We start from the raw sequence: 20,785 nt of genomic DNA, 5'->3' as shown, positions 1-20,785 counted from the left end.
ACTTGCTGTGTGATCGTGGTTTGTGAGCGCATCGTCTTTGAAAACATGGTGGTTCGTAAGGTGATTAATTAATAAGTTATTCATTTTAAAATATGTTTACTTATTTTCTCTACTCCAACTTTTACTTTACTTGCTTCAAGTAATACTTTAAGAAAAAACAAATAAATTGAAAAATTTTAGCAGCCTTTATTACTCTACAAACTACATCAACTAAATGAACGATGAATCAATGATTATTATCCTTCAAATCGTTCTTTTTAAAAAGCCTTAATAATTTAGTTACGGTGGTTCGTTATTTAAAGGAACGGATGCGCCGGTCTTCACACAACAGGACCGGGGTTCAAATCCTATTCGGACCATGCTCCTGCAGTGAGGTCTGATTATCCAACTATGTGGTCCATCTATCAGCCAATATAGTAAGCCATTCGACGGTTGGTATGACCAAGAGGCCAAGAAGAAGAAGAAGAAGAAGACATAATCAAAAACTAATTTCGATATCTCTTCGGTGCAGAATTAAAATTATCAAGAATCTTCTCAATTAAATCTTTACATGCGAAAAACTTTCTTTTAAACTTTCAAACCTCAGTATAAATTTAAAAATATTGCAAAAATCCCTTTACACCTTTTCCTACTCCAAGCATTTCCTACATCCTTTAACACTGCACTCTCCAGTAGTTGCTGACTAGCGAAGACAAACATTAAATAAATAGCCTCGTTTAACCTCAACTTCTGACGCTTCGAGTACAACATGTTCGCTTCCCAAAGAAAAAAAAAGATACAAATTTATGATTTATTACTATAAAAAAAGTTTCCTGATCGATTTTCTTTCCACTTGCGCAAGATGATAAAGTTCTTCCGACTCTTCTCTACAGTAGTTCCTTACCACCCTGTGCCTGTCGAGTTAAAGAATCTCTGTCTTATGTTTTTTCGTTTTTCTGTTTCATATCGCGTTTCGCTTTCTCACTTTACTCTTTCGCTTTTATCGTTTCGCTTTCTGCTCATTATGCATTCGGCTTGTTTGTTCTTTTTTTCTCCCCTTTTTCATTTGCTTGTCGTCTTCCTTGCCCAAATTCGGCGCTGGTTGTTTCTTTTTTTTTTTTTGCAGAAAGGTTTAGAAAGAACAACGTACAACTTTTCTCGGCATCTCTCCCGCTGCATTAGCATATTAGTTACGGCTGCTTTCCATGTCCATTCTCCTTCGCACTGCGTGTAAGAATTTTCAAGCGACATCTTCACATCCTCAATGCCGCCCTTCTTCATGTTGTTAGCGAGCGGCTTGATTTCTAACTGCCCTGCGTGAATCGATCGTATAACCTCGTTGTTGCTATAAATTTTGTATCCACCGTTTGACCTGATCCTTTGACATTTTATCCACTCCGGACTGCGGGGCTACGGAAACTGGTTCGCGAAAGCAAATACTTACTGCTTATCTCACTATCAACAAAATTTACACATCACATTATAGTGGGGATGCTCCCTAAGAGCAAAACGGATTAGCAGGGCAAAAAAAAAAACAAACAACTCTTGTTGGGAGATTAAGAAGACGAGAAACAAACACTGGCCCATCTTCTGCATAACTCGTAAAGAAAGCCATACAGGTGTGTGCTTACGGATTGACTTATTAATTAGATTTCTTTTATTTCAAACATAAGTAGGGGTCTGAAACTAATATCAATTTCCAGAGGAAAACAATTAATGCATCTTCATAAATGGTTTGTTATTTGTGTTTTCGTAATGGATTTTAGTAAGCTGCACTCAAATCACCATTTGTTTAATTGATACTGAATCGAAATGCGTTTGATTACGTTTTATGGAATCATACATTCCTTCACGAGTATTGGTGCTTATGGTTTATGAGCGTTAAATCGTTTGTCAATCTTTTTTATTATCCTTTTTTTATGCGAAAAAAACATTATGGTTTTATAATGTTGCGAAATCATCAGCCCTTGCCAATTAAACAAACCGAAGCAAGCAATCAATTTGCAATCCTAGAGTTCTGTTAGACATTTATAAAATAATATTCGACGATTCGTTTCCAATCGCAATTTTGATATTGTTTATTGATTTATCAATAACTTAAAACAATTTGATAAATAAACAACAAATGATTCGTAGAAAAGTATTATTTCATTTATTTTACCTCTTTTATTGTTTATTATGTCATCATTAAGACGGAACAAGAACATTATTCACGTCCTCGACAAGATACAACCGAAAAGCGCCTTAGGATATGCAATCCGCATAGCTCCTACAGTAGTTCTTGTCCCAATTTCCAACTGTAGTGCTATGTTTGTTTAGAAACGTCTCCTTCATTACCACAATCTCAAATAAAGCAATAATATTTTATAAAAAAAACACAATATAAAAAGACAAACAAAGCTTCCACAAATGCATCGAATCAATTTTATTTGCATGTGCTCCAATATAATCTCTTGCTACTTAAATAAGTTACATTACGCTGCAGTCATGCAGAATGCGAACTTACAATGCGCGTTTTACACACACAAACATCCACTTACCGCTTTTAGCTTTTCTGCCGCTTCTACCTACTACCGCTTTTAGCTTTTCCGTTTCCCTACTAAGTGAACCGAATACACGGCAAGAATTCATACTGCTTTGCTTTCATTTTCCTATAAAAATATTTGCCGGATCGTTCTCCTTTCGTGTGCACGATGCTCGTTTCGCTCCTTTTGATGAATAAATCTAATCACAGTGGCAAGAGGAAAATGAATTGCATTCTTAAAGAAAGAAAAAAAAGTTGTTCCATAAATATGCTTCACTACCGTATACAGTCGTATACAGTCACGTCCATCGTGCGTATAGTTGCCGACCCGATCGGTGCTTCCTGCTGTCATTGTCAAGTGAGTAAAATGTATACTTAAACCAGATGAAACTAAATGTAAAATGAGTATTTTCTTTTCTTCATGCTGTTCACTGCTTCGCTACATTGCTTCGTCTACTTTTTGCCAGGAATTTCCTGCTCGGTAAGGAATCGCCGAGCGGCCGGTCGTCGGCCACGTAGCCGACGGGACCGATTACGGGCACGCTGTAGCACCCAGCTTCCGTCCGGCTTTTGGAACAGCCTTTGGGCCGGTAGTTCGTCCAGCGATTGGCCAAACCCTTCCGGTGGAGGTGGTGCCGGCCAGTTGAAGTTCGCCGGTAAACCACTCTTCTGGGCGTGACAGTTCGGGATGTAGAGTACTGGTATGAAGCCCAAATAGCCGGCCGGTTGCTGTTGACCCGGTTGTTGCTGATTTTGCTGATCCGCCGGGCAGTTACAGGGTGCCTGGGGTACGTTTGGCGGTGGGTAGGGATACGGTACGAAGAAGTACGGATATTGTGACACAGCAATCTGATAGTTTGGTGGTGGAGCGTAGTTATCACCCCCGGGTGACGATGGTGGCGATGAAGGTGACGAGGGCGAGGACGAGGATGAGGATGGGGATGAGCCAGGCTGAGAGCTGGTATCGATCGGCTTCGTCGGTGGATACACTCCAATGGCAGTACCCGGAGATCCCGGAATCGGTGTGCTTGAGGTTGGCTGCAATTCTTCTGGAGGTGGTGCAGTCGATGGTCCTACAAAAAGGTGGAAAACACGAGCATCAGTACCATCAACGATGGTCAGAAATTAGCAAAGACTAATCATGCACTACAGTTTTCTACACCCTCTAGAATTCTTCGTAGGGCCCCTTCACCGTTGGAAAACATTTCGAATGCAATAGAACGGTTTGTTACATCTCATAGGTGGCATACTACCTGGTGTGACGGTTGGAATCGAAATACTGGCGTTGTGCGTTAGCTGTGCACCTACTCCGATCGATGTGTGATTAGCCTCGATTCCTGCGCCAACCGCCGTGGCGCTACTTACGTCGATACCACCGACCGAAACGTGCCCGGTATGATTAAGGGAGGTATCTATCAAACCTGCATCGACGCCAACCGATACACCGACCGTTCCGGCTACGGACACCTGCTGGGAGTCGATCGTGTTCTGGCCACCGTGCGACACATGGACGGCCTCTCCTGTCACCGTGACGTTGGACGTGTGCGTATGATCGATCGTCGTACCGAGAACGGAAACGGATGCGTTTGCTGCTCCACTTGCCTGAACACCAGTCGTCAATCCGACGGAACCACCGATCGTGCCCGCTACGTTATGGTTTGGTCCGGTGTGCGAGGTGCTTGCCATGCCGCTAATGCCGGCAGTAGATACACCCGCCCCTAGAGATATGCCACCTGCCATCGGATCGTTAGCCGATCGATGGAAGATCATTCGTTAGTAGTGATAAGTAGCGCTGGTAGATGCGTGATGCAGTATACTCATCGGCAGGTATTTACCGTGCGGTCCACCCAGGCCCAGTGACGTCTGCAGCCCCCCATTGCCCGGCTTAAACCCGATCCCAATGTGTACTGGTGTTCGAGTGTGCGTGTGTGTGTGCGCGGTGCATATTTGTCGATCAGAGTGCGTGTGTGCGATGTAGTGTGATGTTACGGTGTGACGATCGTGTGTTGAAAGATGTGTAAAATGTGTGTGTATGATTAGTTACAATTTCGTTAGAATAAGACACTGGAGCAATATTATTACTGTTATCCAATTTGCCCCTATAACTACAACCAGGCGTTATACTGTATTTCGTATCATAAACTGTTTTAAAGGAACTGAATATCATTGGTGGAAGTGGCCACTTCCAATGGTAGTATACTTTACCTCCTTGTGGCGGCCGTTGTACTTGTCCCTGCGATTGACCTTGCTGCCCTTGAGATTGACCTTGAGTTTGACCCTGCTGGCCTTGAGATTGGGTTTGACCTTGTCCCTGTTGTCCTTGCGATTGGCCTTGATTTTGTCCTGGCTGTCCTTGAGATTGGCCTTCTTGTCCTTGTCCCCAAGACACCTGCACTTGTAAGTTGTGCTCTTCCTTGTTGCCGCTGATCGGTTTCTGATGCTGTCCTTGGTGTTGGCCTTGGAACTCTCCCTGCGACAAACCTTGGTGACTTCCTTGATGACTCGTTTGATGCTGGCCGTCAACAATCGGGCCCTGGTGCTGATGCTGATGCTCTCCCTGCATGATACATTTGTTTCAATGTGCAATTTTCCCTTCTTTTTCCACATTTATTGACCCATACCTGGTGCTGGCCGCTGTGTATACCTTGATGGCTTCCCTGGTGCTGTCCTTGGTGCTGTCCGGAGCTGATAGGGCCTTGATGCGAGCCTTGGTGCTGTCCTTGATGTTCTCCACTAGAACCTTGATGACTTCCTTGATGTTGTCCCTGGTGCTGCCCGGAACTGATTGGACCTTGGTGCGATCCTTGGTGCTGCCCTTGATGCTCTCCACTATTTATGCCTTGATGGTTTCCTTGATGCTGGCCCTGATGCTGTCCGGAGCTGATAGGGCCTTGATGTGATCCTTGATGTTGACCTTGATGCTCTCCACTAGAACCTTGATGACTTCCTTGATGCTGTCCCTGGTGCTGACCGGAGCTGATCGGCCCTTGATGCGAACCCTGATGCTGGCCTTGATGCTCTCCACTACTAACACCTTGATGACTTCCTTGATGCTGGCCCTGATGCTGTCCAGAGCTTATGGGTCCTTGGTGCGAGCCTTGATGTTGTCCTTGATGTTGGCCCTGACCTTGTCCCGGCTGTTGTCCCTGCCCTTGGCCTTGTTGTTGCCCCTGTCCTTGTCCCTGACCGTGTTCCTGTCCTTGTCCTGGTCGTTGCCCTTGCCACTGACCCTGTCCTTGTCCTTGAACTGTACCTTGATTTTGTCCGGGACGTTGTCCCTGGCCTTGGCCTTGGCCTTGGCCTTGACCTTGACCTTGTACTTGTCCTTGCCCTTGTCCTTGAGATTGGCCGGGGCGATTTCCTTGGCCCTGCCATTGCCCTTGTCCTTGAGCTTGTCCTTGACCTGGTCGCTCTCCTTGGCCTTGTACCTGTCCTTGACCTTGTCCTTGAACTAGTCCTTGGCCCGGTCGCTCTCCCTGGCCTTGTACTTGTCCTTGACCTTGTCCTTGCACTTGACCTTGTCCCGGACGTTGTCCCTGTCCCTGCCATTGACCTTGCCCTTGTCCTAAGCCTTGTCCCGAACTAGATCCTTGTCCTTGTCCTTGCAACTGTCCTTGACCTTGCCCTTGTCCCTGGCCTTGCCATTGCCCTTGTCCTTGATTCTGCCCTTGTCCCTGTCCCTGGCCTTGAACTTGACCCTGCCCTTGTCCTTGACCTTGTCCTTGCCATTGTCCCTGACCCTGTCCTTGAACCTGCCCTTGCCCTTGACCTTGCCCTAGACCTTGACCTTGACCTTGTCCTTGCCATTGTCCTTGCCCTTGTCCTTGCCCTTGTCCTTGCCATTGTCCCTGACCCTGTCCTTGAACCTGCCCTTGCCCTTGACCTTGTCCTAGACCTTGACCTTGTCCTTGCCATTGCCCCTGACCCTGCCCTTGCCCTTGCCCTTGCCCTTGTCCTTGACCTTGCCCTTGTCCTTGACCTTGTCCTTGCCCTTGCCCTTGTCCCTGTCCTTGCCCCTGTCCTTGTCCCTGTCCTTGTCCCTGTCCTTCTCCCTGTCCTTGTCCCTGTCCTTGACCCTGTCCCTGTCCTTGTCCTTGTCCTTGTCCTTGTCCTTGTCCTTGTCCTTGTCCTTGTCCTTGTCCTTGTCCTTGTCCTTGTCCTTGTCCTTGTCCTTGTCCTTGTCCCTGTCCCTGTCCCTGGCCTTGTCCTTGTCCTTGTCCTTGTCCTTGTTGCTGTCCCTGTCCCTGTCCTTGTCCTTGTCCCTGTCCCTGGCCTTGCCCTTGCCCTTGTCCTTGTTGTTGACCTTGTCCTTGCCCTTGCCCTTGTCCTTGCTGTTGACCTTGTCCTTGACCTGGTTTTTGTCCCTGCCCTTGTCCTTGACCCTGGTTTTGTCCTGGTTTCTGACCTTGACCCTGCCCTTGACCTTGCCCTTGCCCCTGTCCTTGACCTTGATTGGGTGGATTACTTCCTATAAAATAGTCATGTTATGTGAATACCTAGAAAACCCATGGGGAAAAATTCATGTATTTTATTCCAATCTACCTTGTGAACTGCCGCTTCCACCGGTGCTGGGATTTGTTGGTGCTACAGAAATATGTGCCAAAACAAAGGTAAACAAAGGTGCTGTGACTAAGTGCTCGCTACACGCCGGTGATACTAAACCTGCCGCGGTTTATTGCATCAACCCAAACACCCCTCACCACCTACATACATACCCGTCGTCGGTGTGCTACCACCTGATCCTTCCGGACGCATTCCACCCGGAAACATGCCACATCCTTTGGGCAGATACAGCTCCGTCCACGGACGCAACTCACCCCGCCGTCTTTCCTGTGGTTCGTCTTCCGCTATCGAACTACAAAGGAAAATGAACCAGAGACGAGAGGAAATTAGAGCTTACATTCGTAGTACGCTTTCGCACTGGCTCGCTTTGATTCGAGCACACATACTTGCTGCTGTACTGCGTGGGAGCATCGACAAATATTTCGACGGGTCGGTTCGGTTCAACCACCCGGTAACCGTGTGTATCGGCCACGTAATGTGTCACTCGTAGCTGCCCGTTGGGATCGATGTACCCGTAGCAACCGTAAGTGACACCATCGGGACCACGCGTTTCGTGATGAAATTGTCCGTTCGGTCCTACCTCGTAACCGTACTGATATGAACCTGTAATGGGATGAAATTCGATAAGCGAATCTTTTTGCGGTATCGATGGCGATGGTTATACTTACTTGTGTTAAAGTTTGCTTCGTGATATTGAGTTTTGCCGGGTTCATCAATCGCCACTATAACCTCTTGCTCGGCATGAATTATGGCAACAAGAACCATAAGCATCTGGTAGGAAGTACGATATGAAGAGGGAGAAATAGTATTTAATGTATTTTTTATGTAATACTAAGGAAGATTTTTCAATTCTTCAATCACTCTCCTTCTAAAAATTCTAACACATCCCCAATTGATACTATTGAATCTCAAAGAACCATATTTTCTTCGTTCGATCCAATCCCGCTCATTCAAAGTTTGCGATAGAAACATTGCCACATAGAAGATGTCCTCCAACTAAAAACTGACGCGCTTTCCAAATCGTTACAATCACCACAATCCCGACTCTCGACCGATGCGTTGTTCGCAAAAAAAAAAAAAAACCGTACAAAACTGACATTTTCCTTTCTCTTTCGGAAGTGTGACAGTTGGCCTGAACCCTATGCAATGGATATTGTACTACCCCACCGGTTGACATACAATTGTTTTCTTTGCGATCCGATGTCCTCGGTTCACGTTCGTCTAAGCGCCAGGCGTTTGTCGAGCCTGTAGCGTTCGTTCTGACACCGAGCCATCGGCATTTCAACGCAATTGTTCATCAACGTTTGGCACGGTTCGATACGGGCGATAAATGGGGTGAGCATAAGCGCAGTATAGGTATGTTCCCCACTTGTCAAGCGTACTTCTTCTCGCTCATTGAACAGACCGAAACGAGGCAATCATCAAGCGTGTAGGTTCAAATATCTGCCGAAGGAACACGCACGTGGCGTGTTATGCGATTTGAAGGGTATATTTGTCTGATGATCGATAAGGTGCTGACAGCAGATCAGCTTTATTGTGCGACGGTGAGTTATACGTTGCTCGGTGCATTCGATTGGTTAGGACAGATAAAGCGTCTAGATAGGGAACAATCTTCCCGCATGGGTTCATCGAGAAGAGGCGTCAGATTGAAGATGGATTTCATTATGACAAGTCAAAGAAGTAGCATTATGTTTGCTCAGTCGCTTCCGAGGGATTTATAAATAAACTTATGTATAGATATGTATAAACTATTATGCATAAACTTGTTACAAATTTAAAATTAACTCTGTGCATGTTATTTAAGCGGTTTATTCTGAACCTTTTTTTATATATAGATTCTTGAATCATTTGTGAACACGTGCGCGCAATGCGCATTGCATAATCTACAGGCGCGAATGATCTGTTTTTGAAGCATGTATTTGGACACTGAATTCACGGATACAAACAGTAGCTTGCTATAGAAGTACATAAAAAACTTACTTAAGGTATTTTTTGGATAAATTCTAAATTAATTTTAAAAATAAGATACAACAGCTGAATATTAAACTTTATGCGTCAATTTTTTTAGGTACATTTTAGACAAACTGCTGAAAGCTCACCTCTATATCTATGTAATTTTGTTTTTGAAAAACCTTCCATAGAGCCCTTCCATTTTGCTTTTACTGTTCCCTTTGAACTATCTGCTTAGAAAAACGAAATTATTTCGAGATGTCGGCACTTATTTTATCAAAACAGTGGCACCTCAACTGACAGCTGACATCCCTCAAAGCCAGACGGTTTTAACCCGATTGAAGTGTTTACTTCTACCCCTCACCCCCCCCCCCCTCCCCTCCCCCTCTTACATCAAAAAGCTTTTCTCCGCATGGCGTTAACATACTTCATCTTGCAACAGTTTATCCCATTTCCCAATGCTTTAACAATCAAACCAACCTTCTTCCGGTTTATAGCCCCACCAAACCATCAAGATGAGCTTCAGGTTAACGTTCTCCCTTAGCTTCCAAAAATGGTTACCACCTACCGAAAAAGCACAACCAAACAAAAATCTTTCAATCCTTTCGGTGCGGCCATTTTTCCGCCACCGCTTGTCTTCTTCGAAGCACACTTCGAAACCCGTTTCAAAGTTTTCCACACCAAAAACCCACGTCAAAAGTGGGAGTGTGCAAGAACAAAGTGGCAAAAAACAAATGCACACGCAAACAAAAACCGCCAAAACATTGCTTTCCTTAAGCAGGGGTCCATCCCACCACTGTCGGGAAGCCGCCGGGATGGCTTAATCCACCGGATGACTCTACCACTCACGTCCGCTTTTGTGCGGGATGCTTTTGCCAACCCATCCCCATAATCAACAGCTAAAACTAGCCAAAAAGGATGCGATTTCATGGTACACATTTGCTCGGCGCCCGGTTCCGGGAAGGCTTCATAGAAAATGCTATGCCAACCTACAAAGCACGGGCTTCGAGAAAATGCGACTGTGAAAAAACCCCCCCTAGACAAAGGGACCTCGTTTAGGGAAGCTTGGCAAGATAATCTAGTTTCAAATTTGATTGCATCATGGGTGGCATTTGTTGGTGGTTTGGAAAGAGTGCTGTGCGGTGTTTGAAACGTGCAGCGTATTACAGCGTGTTGGAGTCAGCAACTGTAATGCACGCATTTGGATTATAAAGCTGTAATGGAAGCTTTTCGGTGTAAAAGGAAAGAGAGTATTACCTTAGCAACATAAAAGCTACCGAAATCGTTTAAACGATATACTTTTTCAAATTTTCTAGACACTCTTGTCTAGACACTAACTGAGGAGGACTATCAAGTTTGAGCTCTCAAGGTTGTTATGATAAATTTTATCTTGCTCTTGGCGGTCTTGGTGACCATTTCCTTCTGGAGAAAATGTGTTTGATTGTCAATAGGGTTTCAACCCTGTTGCTTTACTAAAAACAGTGTTTAGTTAAAAACAATTTTTATATACGAGTGTAGTCAACGTAAAATCCGTACACAAAAATATGTTTTGTTCATTTGATTAACAGCTCCGTAGCCAGATTTTTCGCTTATTCGAGAAATGTTGTACTTATAAAATTTAGTAATCTTGTCGAAAACTAGGGCACAGGACCGCCTTGTTTGCTGCGAGGTAGTTGTGAAAGTGTTTACTGAGTTTTTGTTCGCTTTTGGCCCACGGGCATTTGCTGCAAACCGCCAGAAGACGCTATTTCTCCGTTTTTGTGTTGCGCAGGTACAGCTCTTTACAGATGAAGAGTTTCATTTCAGCTTGGCATGATTACTACCAACGCTTAAATGTTAGACAAAAGCAAAAATGAATTTTAATTGTCAGAAATAGTCGATCAAAAGTATACTTTAATAAGGTGTTTATCGTTGTTTACTATTCCAACGATTTTATACTTTTATTACTGGACAACAAAATAAACGGAGTACGGCATACCCAAGAAGCCTCAAGGAATGTTTATGCTATTGTTTAACACGAAATAAGGCGTTCAACAAATTATTTCTTATGAACATCAAAAGAATGTTATCCCAACATCTTTGAAATGTATTTAAAAATATAAATAAAATGTTAAACGTGATCAAATTTATGAAAAAGCATAAAAAGTAGCATGATTTGTTGCTACCTATTTATTGCAACAAATCCTATCATCATTATTGAACTATCGTTTACTAAACTCAATTAAGCACAACAACAGTAAGACAACAAACACGCTCGCTCACATGCTCTCTAGCGCTTTAACAGCATTCGACAGAACAGCATAAATAGTGCACATACTGTTCAGCTTTATGTGCTGCCTTCGTTCAATTACAATTATTCTTCACCCAAGGAATTGTTCCGCTTCCTATACACACACACACACACACGGAACATTTTAATTCAATTAATGTCTCGCACTTATCTTGTCGCCTTCCTTTTAACGCTCTCCGGTACTCTCGCATCCGTGCATGCTGCACATGCTGATCCAGCAGAAATCGCACGTTGCCCTTTGAGCCTTCGCCGTTGCCGATGTGGACCACTCACCGTGAGGCGAAGAAGCGTCTTGTAACATGATTATGCTGCTATTTTCTTTATCACCCTCTCATACGCATATGGTGCTCGCACTGCAAAAAGGAAGCACAACACGATTCACTTCCTTCAGGCGGCGACCATCGTCGGGACGCTGCCGGATGGGTTGGAACATCGCTTGGTAAACATGGGACTGCATTATTTTTATTCCAACTGGTAAACAGCGCACGCTTAATGGTTACACTGTAGTGCATCCTCGGACACGATCACATTCGCTGCTAGCTGCTATTGCTAGCTTCCGTGTAGCATGGGTATAGGTAACAATTTCGAAGCTTTCTATCAGCTAGAAACCGAAACTGTAAGCTTTCTTGCCAGTGTCGCTTAATTTGCTGCATTTTTCCTTTGTCTTCCACCTTCGGGGACCAACTTTCAGAGCGGAGCTTTGTCCGTCGAATCAATGCCAAGCATTCCAGTGCGACCTAGTGCGCACGGTGCATTTTGCTATCAATGTTTGTTTGTGTTCCGAGTCCAACACGCAGCGGATGCACATCCTCGCTGCTAGATGAAGTAATTGGATGTTCTGGGAAGGAGAGCAGAAATTCTTTACCTTCTCCCTTTCCGTGACGATAGTTGTCATTTGATTGTCACCAGCTTTTTACGGTTTGCTACTGTTTTTGCTGCACCGATCAACATTCAACGGGTAGTATTTTCAAAATTCCTTCTTTGGCTCGTGAAATGAAAATATTTCGCAGAAACAATGCATTTGTAACCATTTGCTCAATATCTATGGGTCTGTAATATATCTGGAGCATATTAAAATATGTAAAATAAAACAACTTAAAATTGAATTCTCTCTATAAGATATCCATGATGCTTTTAATTCTATTTCAATTGAAAGTTATTTAATTTCAAATAATTAATCCTCTCCAGCCAGACAACGACAGCTAAAACTAAGTCAAAAACTCCCAATTGACCTACTTAACAAGATAGGCACAAACTTTATTGCACAATAGGTGGCAAGCAGTGGGCTGAATGAGCACAATTAAATGGCTAATTAGATTGTCTCCCTTACAGCAGTTGTTGCATTCATTTTTTCTATCCTGTCTCAAGGTAAATGAAAACTGCTTTACGGTCGTAAAGAATAATCCAGCAAAAATAAAGCGCAGATACTTTACCATCTCTTTTTCTTTGACCCAAAGTTTAAGTAAGCCAGTAAGGTTTATTTCGGTTTTTAAGCCGTTTTTTGCTGGCTCTAGCATACCGTTTATTTATCTCTGCTGCCTCTCGATAAGGATTATGCACCCATTACATTACAGTGAAACCTGCGGTTTGCGGTGTAGTTTGCACAACACACGCCCACGGATGATACAAATTTTATCGTTTGTCCCCAAAATCCCAACATGGTATTCGGCAACGGGATTGGTGCGAAAACAAAAAATCAAACGAGCACGGACAAACACCGTTGACTAATGTATCCAAGCAATGTCGTCTAAGACGTCTAGGACGGACATAGCTGAGCGTTTCCGTTGCGCCCCGTCCACGCTTCTACCCCACGAGACGTTTAAGGTGTTACGCTTTACATGACGTAATGTCCAGCGCCAAAAAGAACGCCCAACAGCCGCACGCTGGCGGACGAAACGCATGCAAATCATCGTTTTGGTAAAGAGCTTAGAAGACGAACGTCGGTTTTGGGTGATTTATTGAGTCATTTGTTTCGTTCTGAAGATTCGCGCAGTGTGGTTGTGTGCGTGCGTTATGATTAATTTTCAATTTTGAAGTGATGCGTAGAGGGTGAATGTAGATAGCTTTAATTTACTCATATTACGGACGATTAATGTAAATTTAAGTTTATTTTAAATTTTCAAAAATTGTATCTTAAATTGCAATAGAATCAATATTTAAATTTCCTTTACGACTTCCTTTCTCTTTCAGCTTAAAGCATGAAAAAGATAAAATTGCCTTTGTCTAGCAATAACAATGAACCTTCTGAACCTTCCCTTCACTGATTGATAAACACAGCAGGTGAAAATCGTTACCAAAAGTTACAGTTTAATCTTATTAACCAGTACCACATCTATCGTATAGATACAAACTCGTCCCATGCTCCCACGTACAACCAGGAGAGACTTTGACTTTGTTTTTGTTCTCGAACGATTTGACACGTACTAAATCAATTATGCTGTCCTTCCCGTAGACCGTAGAATCGGGTAGTCTACAGTCGGGTAGTCAATCAGCAGAACCCTAACCCGAGAAATACATCCCCAGCATCAAATAGGATAACAGTTTGGATAGGGCAACCAAGAACAACAACAAAAAACACACACACACAAACATCAAAGGCAACTGCTTTTTGGGGGATCGTAAGACACTCGGGCGTACATCGATTGGTTTTGAGAAAAATCCAACCAACTTCTTATCCCGGCATCAGGTGGGATCGGATTATTGGTATTACTAGTGTGCTTTCGTGGTTGTCGTCATCGTTGATTGAAAAACTGCTTGAAGATGAAGATGAACCGAGGTCTGTGACGTCAGTTAACTAGCGATGAATCAAGTACAGAATAGACGCTGCTCCCATCTGTCCTGTTGGGATGGAGAGAGTGTGCGAAACGATACGTCTTTCCTGGAAGCCACGTGGCATCACCTTTTATTTCGTGTTTGATCAATTTTTCCAAATCTTATTAGTAAAAAGAGGGATCTATCTTAATCAGGTACCCAACACGAGCAGAAAATGCTGTTGAGAAATCTTTACTTCGACACTACAATCTTTGCACGTCTCGGCCTGTAGGATTTAATTTTATTAATTTGTTTTATTGGCCTAATCAAAACCTAGACTCTATTTTATAGAACTCAAATTTTTTTACCAAGTAAATCTTAATCAAAGTACCTACCGTCTACATATTCTTACATTCCTCACAAATATTACCATTGGCGGTATGTCATTCCTCGTGGCGTAGCATAAATACTTGCGTCCCTCGAAACAACACACCCACCGAATGGCAGACACACAAACGAAACATAACGCAACGCAAGACCGATCCCGCATTCACAAAAGTCATCGGCTCGGTCGGCTTATCCTTCACATTTATCTATATCACCGTGTCTCTATCGCTTTATACACGGTAAGCATTTGGAGTGGCGTTCCGAGCGGTGTCTTCTCGATTCACCATCAACCAGATGTGACTACAAGCAACGTCCGTGTCTCAAGCAAAAACTATACCCATTTATGTATGTATGTACCCTCTATTTCATACTCAAATCATTCAGCGCATTTATTATAATTCGCACCAATCGTGAACACGCCTTATATAGCAGATGCGTCTGATTTGTATCACCCTTGCGGGATAAGTACATCCTCCAAGCTCTAGTTGTTGATTTACCCTCGAAAAGCTAAACTTTTATCATTGCATTAGATTCCCGAGCATCGCGTGCCGGCTTTGGAAGCACGTTTACTAGACCTTGAATCACTACGACCGAGTGTATAAAAAAAAGCTCTCGTCACTCTCCTCAGGAAAAAAAAAATAACTCCCCAAACGTTCACAGCACTCAACAGCAGATGACGCGCGTACCTTCACAACGTGGATGGTGGTGGATGGCATTTTGGGCAAAAGTGAAATGAAAAATTAAAAAACTTCGTCCAAACTGACTGGATCGTACTGCCGCATCAAACACCTTCCGCAGCGTAGACGGTAGGGGACTTTGGCAGCGTTTGTTAAAAGGAAAAAAAAACACTCCACAGCATGACGCGTTACCGGGTGGTGGTAACGATCTTGATTAAGCATCATATAAATTTGAGTAATTTGTCCTGCAGCGGTGACGCGAGATTCGCGACGGTCGCCACCAAGCCATTCATGTCAAACAATTGTGATGATTTTCGGCGGTTTTACTCTTTCAAGCTTGATTTGCAATTTGCGCTACTTAAGCAATTAGTGCACCGTAGACTTAACAGTAGGCAATACTGTTGAGGCTTTTTAATTCTTCTCTTGAAAGCTTCCCAGGGTTGTTTCGAGCTCTTCTAAGGCTTCTAGCTGGTTGCTTGATAAACTAACTAATTCAACTGAGCAGCACTGCGCACTATGACACCTAACACCACGGGCGCCATCTCGCGGGAAATTCTTTCCACAAATTAGTAACCATTCTGTGGTGCAATTGGAATCGATTCTGTTTTTAACTCTCTTTCGCAAAGACCTCGTGAGCTATCGTCTCCACAGATTGAACAATGATTGTCTCGCGTACCACCGGTCCGACCGATCACCGTCACCCGAAAGCGTTGAGCGCGATCGTTAGAGCCCATAACCATAACCATAAACCGGCTCAACGAAGCCGGCAGCAGTGCTTGGTCGTACAGGCGCTGGCAGGGATGGAATACGAAGAGACGATGGGCATGTATACAGCATAACGGAAGTATGTGGCCACCCAACCCAATGTGGGAAACAATGCGTGAAACGTGCGTAAACGCGCGCTTGTCATCGCGCCTACCTCTTTGCTGTTCAAACGATGTGAATTTGACACTTGTACATACACCCGGCAAAACGGGACTGGATAGGGTGGATGATAATTATGAGCGCGGTTCAACCGTCGAGTCAATAATTTTAATAATTTTCAATAACACCCGTAGGTCGTTTGTAAGGCATTTAACAAAAGCTTGCAATGGTAAGTGACCCGACCCGGGGGAGTCAGTTTCGGTAGGGAGTGTTTTTCTTTCGCACTGTTCGCACCAATCGGTCGTTCCCGGGGGTGTAGAGGTGTGTTATATGTTTTTGTTTGTTTCTACAAGTAGCTGATTCCCATCGGATTTCCAGCGTGATCACGGGCACCGGCACATAGTCAGCTGATGTGGCGGACCAGCACGTGGAGTAGCGCCACTGACGCGTGGTAAGTTTTCTTGGGCGCGCGCTTTTTTTGTATCTCTCATTCGGTGCCAATGTCAATGGGTCGTTATTGGTTGATAACAACGGACAACAAACAATTTCAATTTCAATGGCAAAACTTAATAGGAAAGGAACACCCCAAGACACTATGGCTTCGTACAAGAAAAGGCATGTGTAAAACACTGTAAAGCTCTGGAAGCTCTAGACACACACAGAACACTATCTTTGGTTTGACATTTTATTGAAACCACTTCATACGATATAGTGTTTCCCGACCTGCTCCAAATGTCAGCAAATTGATGCTTCCAACAACTTTAATGTCATTCCGATCCATAACGCATGAAACCCCACTTTGGCTTGTAAATGTGAAGAGGAACTTTGCTTTTCCGGGTTCTATCCAATGTCGTTGTTCTTTCTAGAACCAATTTTTGTTTTGTTTTTAAGTATCAATGTCATATTTGAATTGATTTATGAAAATTAATTGTGATTTCGACTCTATCGCATTTAATGATATTTGTTACATGTGAAAGGAATAGTTATTGCATAATAAAACTCTAAAACAATTAAGTTATCCTTTATAGGTGCAAAATGAAATAAGTATTACATTAGGAATTTGTTTGCCATGTTTCCTAACATTTCACTAGAATCAGTATAGCGAATTAATTTAACCTTCGCAGCAAAACATTAAGCCATAAAATGCTTTGCACAGATTTTTGCACATCTAATTTAAGATCACCTCCCCCAATACAGAATCATTTCCCACGCCATTGCGGCGTGACTTCATCCATCTCAGCAATCAGCAGAGCTACAATCCTTTCTAAAGCAAATTGTTAGCTTAACACATTAGGATCTGTGCAGAAAAGCGTAAGCACAGCACTGATCCAAGTGCAATAATGCGTTCCGGATTTTCAGCACCTTCAACAGCACGACGGTACGCACCGTCTCGGATGCGCTAAAATTCATCGATGCCGATCCCAACCGGTCGCTCGGCATCGCAGCATCCAGCCACCCGGCCACCCAACCGAAGAAACAAACCGCCTGCCAAACAAACGGCGCGACGTATTTGTTTCTATTGCATAATTGATTGTGAACGGTGACGCGCGTGCTCACAGAGCTCGTTCACCACCCCAAATCCCGCCAGCTTTTTCGTGCGGTAAAAGTCCCGCAACAGATACCTTCCTCAGGTTGCGATTTGAGAAGAGTTCGGCTTAGAGAGAAAGAGAGAGAGTAAGAAAGAAAAACAATCATGGTCCAACAATAATCAACGGTCACCAAACACTCCTCCAAACACAAAGCCGAGTGGCATCTTCGATGCTTCACCTCCGCATACAACGTGCTTGTTTATCGATCTAAACGCAAACCCTCCGAAAAATTTGAATCTGACCTCGGTATCATCTTCAGGCGCTAGGCACGGTGTGCGTGTGTGTATGCTATACTACCGAGTTGAATGAGCCAGCACCGCCAACAACCTGCGCTGTCGAAACCTAGGCTCGAGAGAAAGATGCCACTATACGACCAACGCACTACCATTGGGGGGGAAGGTCTAGTCAAAATGTCGCACCAAACAACACGGTCTTTTCGGCCTTTAGCCCGTTAGCGGCCAATGGCGTAACAAGCGAATGGCACACGCGGGCGCTTATCGTATCCCGCAGCCGAAACACTTCCGACGAGGTGAATGTGTTGGAAGATGAGATACCCGGTGGTCCAGGTAATATGTTGACCTTTAACATCTCACAGCTCTAATCTCTTGAGTCATTTGCATTGTCTGGAACGCTAATTAGTTGCTTGATCGGGAGATCAGATCAGCTGAGCTTTAGGAGACGAACCGCGAAACAGGGAAGTGTACCGAGACGATCACTTACCAACACTGACGCTAAGCAGCGCCAACTACCGCACGATGACATATTGACAGTAATCAATCAGCCACCGTGTTTTGTTACGTGCCCCAAACTGTCAACAAACGCGCAACACTGCAGCTAGGGGATGGGTACAACCCAACCGCAAACAACGCTGTTCCGCAAACGTCGATTGTACGAGATGCCGTTCTGGCGCAGATTCACAAGTGCACTACTTGCGTGAGCAGAGGCCTACCGGATCTTGCTTGTTTAATGCACGACGATCGTCACTTTCCACGAACCGCTTTTCCCACACAAACTACTCACACACAACCGGCTCGTTCACTGCTCTGTTCGGAAGCATTAGACAAAACCACCCTTTTTTAGAAGCTTTGATCTGTTGTTGATCTTCACACACACACACACAACCTAGAAGGTGGGTGAGGCTCACAGTACCGAAGGTATGTGCGGCCCACGAATTGCTTTAGATTGAAGATTCGCACATTCTTTCGACACTCACAGCGTCACTAGAACTAGAAGGTCCGGGTATTGCGGGCCTCGTACATCACTGAGCACAAACACACCAGATCTAGGTAGGTCTTACACTTGGACCTCCAACTTGGGATAACCTTAACGATCCGACCGGCTTAGGTTGCGTAAAACGACTGCATCCTCTGCACCCGGTAGCTGCGCTTTTTATATCCCACAGGAACGGTGCATGAAATACACACACAGCCACAGTGAGAACTCGAGCAAACCCGAACCCAAGATATCCTGGATAACGTATCCCGTGGGTTCTTGGGATGAAAAAGCCCACCCCAAACACTCACAGGGCTCGAAGCGATTCGAAAAAGAAAAAAACGAGTGCTCGTCCAAGGAAAAGCGATCTGCACGACACGACCGTTACACCGTTACTGGCGGGCATATGGGCAACATTTCCGTTTAAAACGTACCAACCGAGACCGGGTGCGTTTGCGGTGGTCCCACGTTTCAAGCAAGATCGCACGATCGTAACGCAAGCGTACACTCACGCGCTGAAGCGTTTTCTTGCGGGGCGAAATGAGTGACTACCACGGTTCGGAGCGGCACACTCACGACCGTGCTGCACGTGTGTAGCTTTCTGTTGGGGGGAGGAATACGCATCATACCCAGCATCCGGGCGATCCGGGCGTTTAAGCTTGCGCAGAAGCTTTTGTGTGGTCTGCGATGAGTCGTCGGATTAATCATGGTGTTTGAGTGATCGTGATGTAGATCATGTTAGAACAGTTTTGCAAATCATTGATGGTTGAAACACGCTACTGTTGCTGGTATCTGATTAAAATCAGATCAAAACGTGATAAGCGAAAAGTCATCTATGAATTCCAGCAAATCAGAGTTTAATTTAGATCATTGATGGAGTTATTTATGTTAGTTTTTTCTAGGAATTGTTTTAAAAGAAAACTTTTATTATTGTCTACCATTGTTCGTAGGATTGCAATTTTATATATTTTACATTTCCCGTAAACAATTTTCAAGATATTTTCGATTATATAGATCAAGATAGATTCATGATATATTGTTTTATTCTGTGCACAATCCACCATCCTTTTGTGTTTATCAAAGATATGCTGATAGCCATTAATCGCCCTTTTTAACCCATTCCGTTCTTCACACCTTTGAGCATGATCCAGTTTCAAATGCGGCACAGACCTTTCCGTCAGATTTTAACGCTTCCTTTCTACCAGCTGCCAACAGCTTGCGATCATAACACCGCGTGCCGTTGATGAGGGCGCCATTTACACAGGTAGGCGCCTATTCACTGTCCAAATTACAGTCACTCAAATGATTAGCTGCAGTCTTCGACTTCACCCGCGTGATGTTTGCCCTCGTGTGCAAGCCTTCAACAGACATCTTCGCTCCCCGGAGCGTCAAAAATGGGCAAGTTTATTTGTGTATTAGCGAACGAATCGTTCACACTCCGGTCCGACGGACGCAGATTTTATTGTGGATCTTTTGGGGGATTTTAAAGTGTATGCGTGTGGGAGGCTATGGTAAGGTCAGCGAACAAATAAAAATGCTGGGCGAAAGATTTCGGTTCGGTTCGTACACAACCGGGATGTGAGCTGAAGGCACACACTCGCATACATCGGGGCGCTTAGTGGCGAATTTCGTAACAAATGAGTCAATAAAATTTCAAACCAGCGGAAACAAGTTATGTTTCTAGAAAGTTTGATCAATACTAGTACATGTTAGTAAGGCTCAATACTAGTACATATTAGTAAGTAAGAAATATATAATTTCATCCTGTTTTTTGTTTTTATTATTATTTTGTAGTTGATAGTAGTTGATTTGTTTTTATTTTTTTCAATTTTTAATGTATGTGTCCTTAATTGTGATCGATTGATTTATTTAACATTGGTAAATACTGAAATACAAATGTATTTATCTTTCTGTTTATCATTTCGTAAATTTTTCGTTCATGCAATTTTTTTTATTTGTTAATCGATGTAGTATTTAGCGATGTAATGGCTGTATATTA

At 43.9% G+C, this 20,785-nt stretch overlaps 1 protein-coding gene across 1 annotated transcript; it reads right to left on the bottom strand.

Annotated features, from left to right (window-relative positions):
- Positions 1-2,956: 2,956 nt before the first annotated feature.
- Positions 2,957-7,867, bottom strand: LOC126567681 (uncharacterized; the record flags this gene model as incomplete). The annotated part of the gene is made up of 11 exons (XM_050223899.1): positions 2,957-3,576; positions 3,757-4,236; positions 4,339-4,410; positions 4,709-5,060; positions 5,125-6,332; positions 6,387-6,830; positions 6,927-6,971; positions 7,046-7,087; positions 7,219-7,358; positions 7,453-7,669; positions 7,735-7,867. Coding segments are annotated over 11 exons (3,753 nt in total), but the record flags the coding sequence as incomplete, so codon positions are not given.
- Positions 7,868-20,785: the final 12,918 nt, after the last annotated feature.

Source organism: Anopheles maculipalpis, chromosome 2RL (genome assembly GCF_943734695.1).
Source record: "Anopheles maculipalpis chromosome 2RL, idAnoMacuDA_375_x, whole genome shotgun sequence".
Classification (NCBI taxonomy): domain Eukaryota; kingdom Metazoa; phylum Arthropoda; class Insecta; order Diptera; family Culicidae; genus Anopheles; species Anopheles maculipalpis.
The sequence above is the reverse complement of the archived record's forward strand: the minus strand, read 5'-3'. Positions and strand labels throughout refer to the sequence as shown.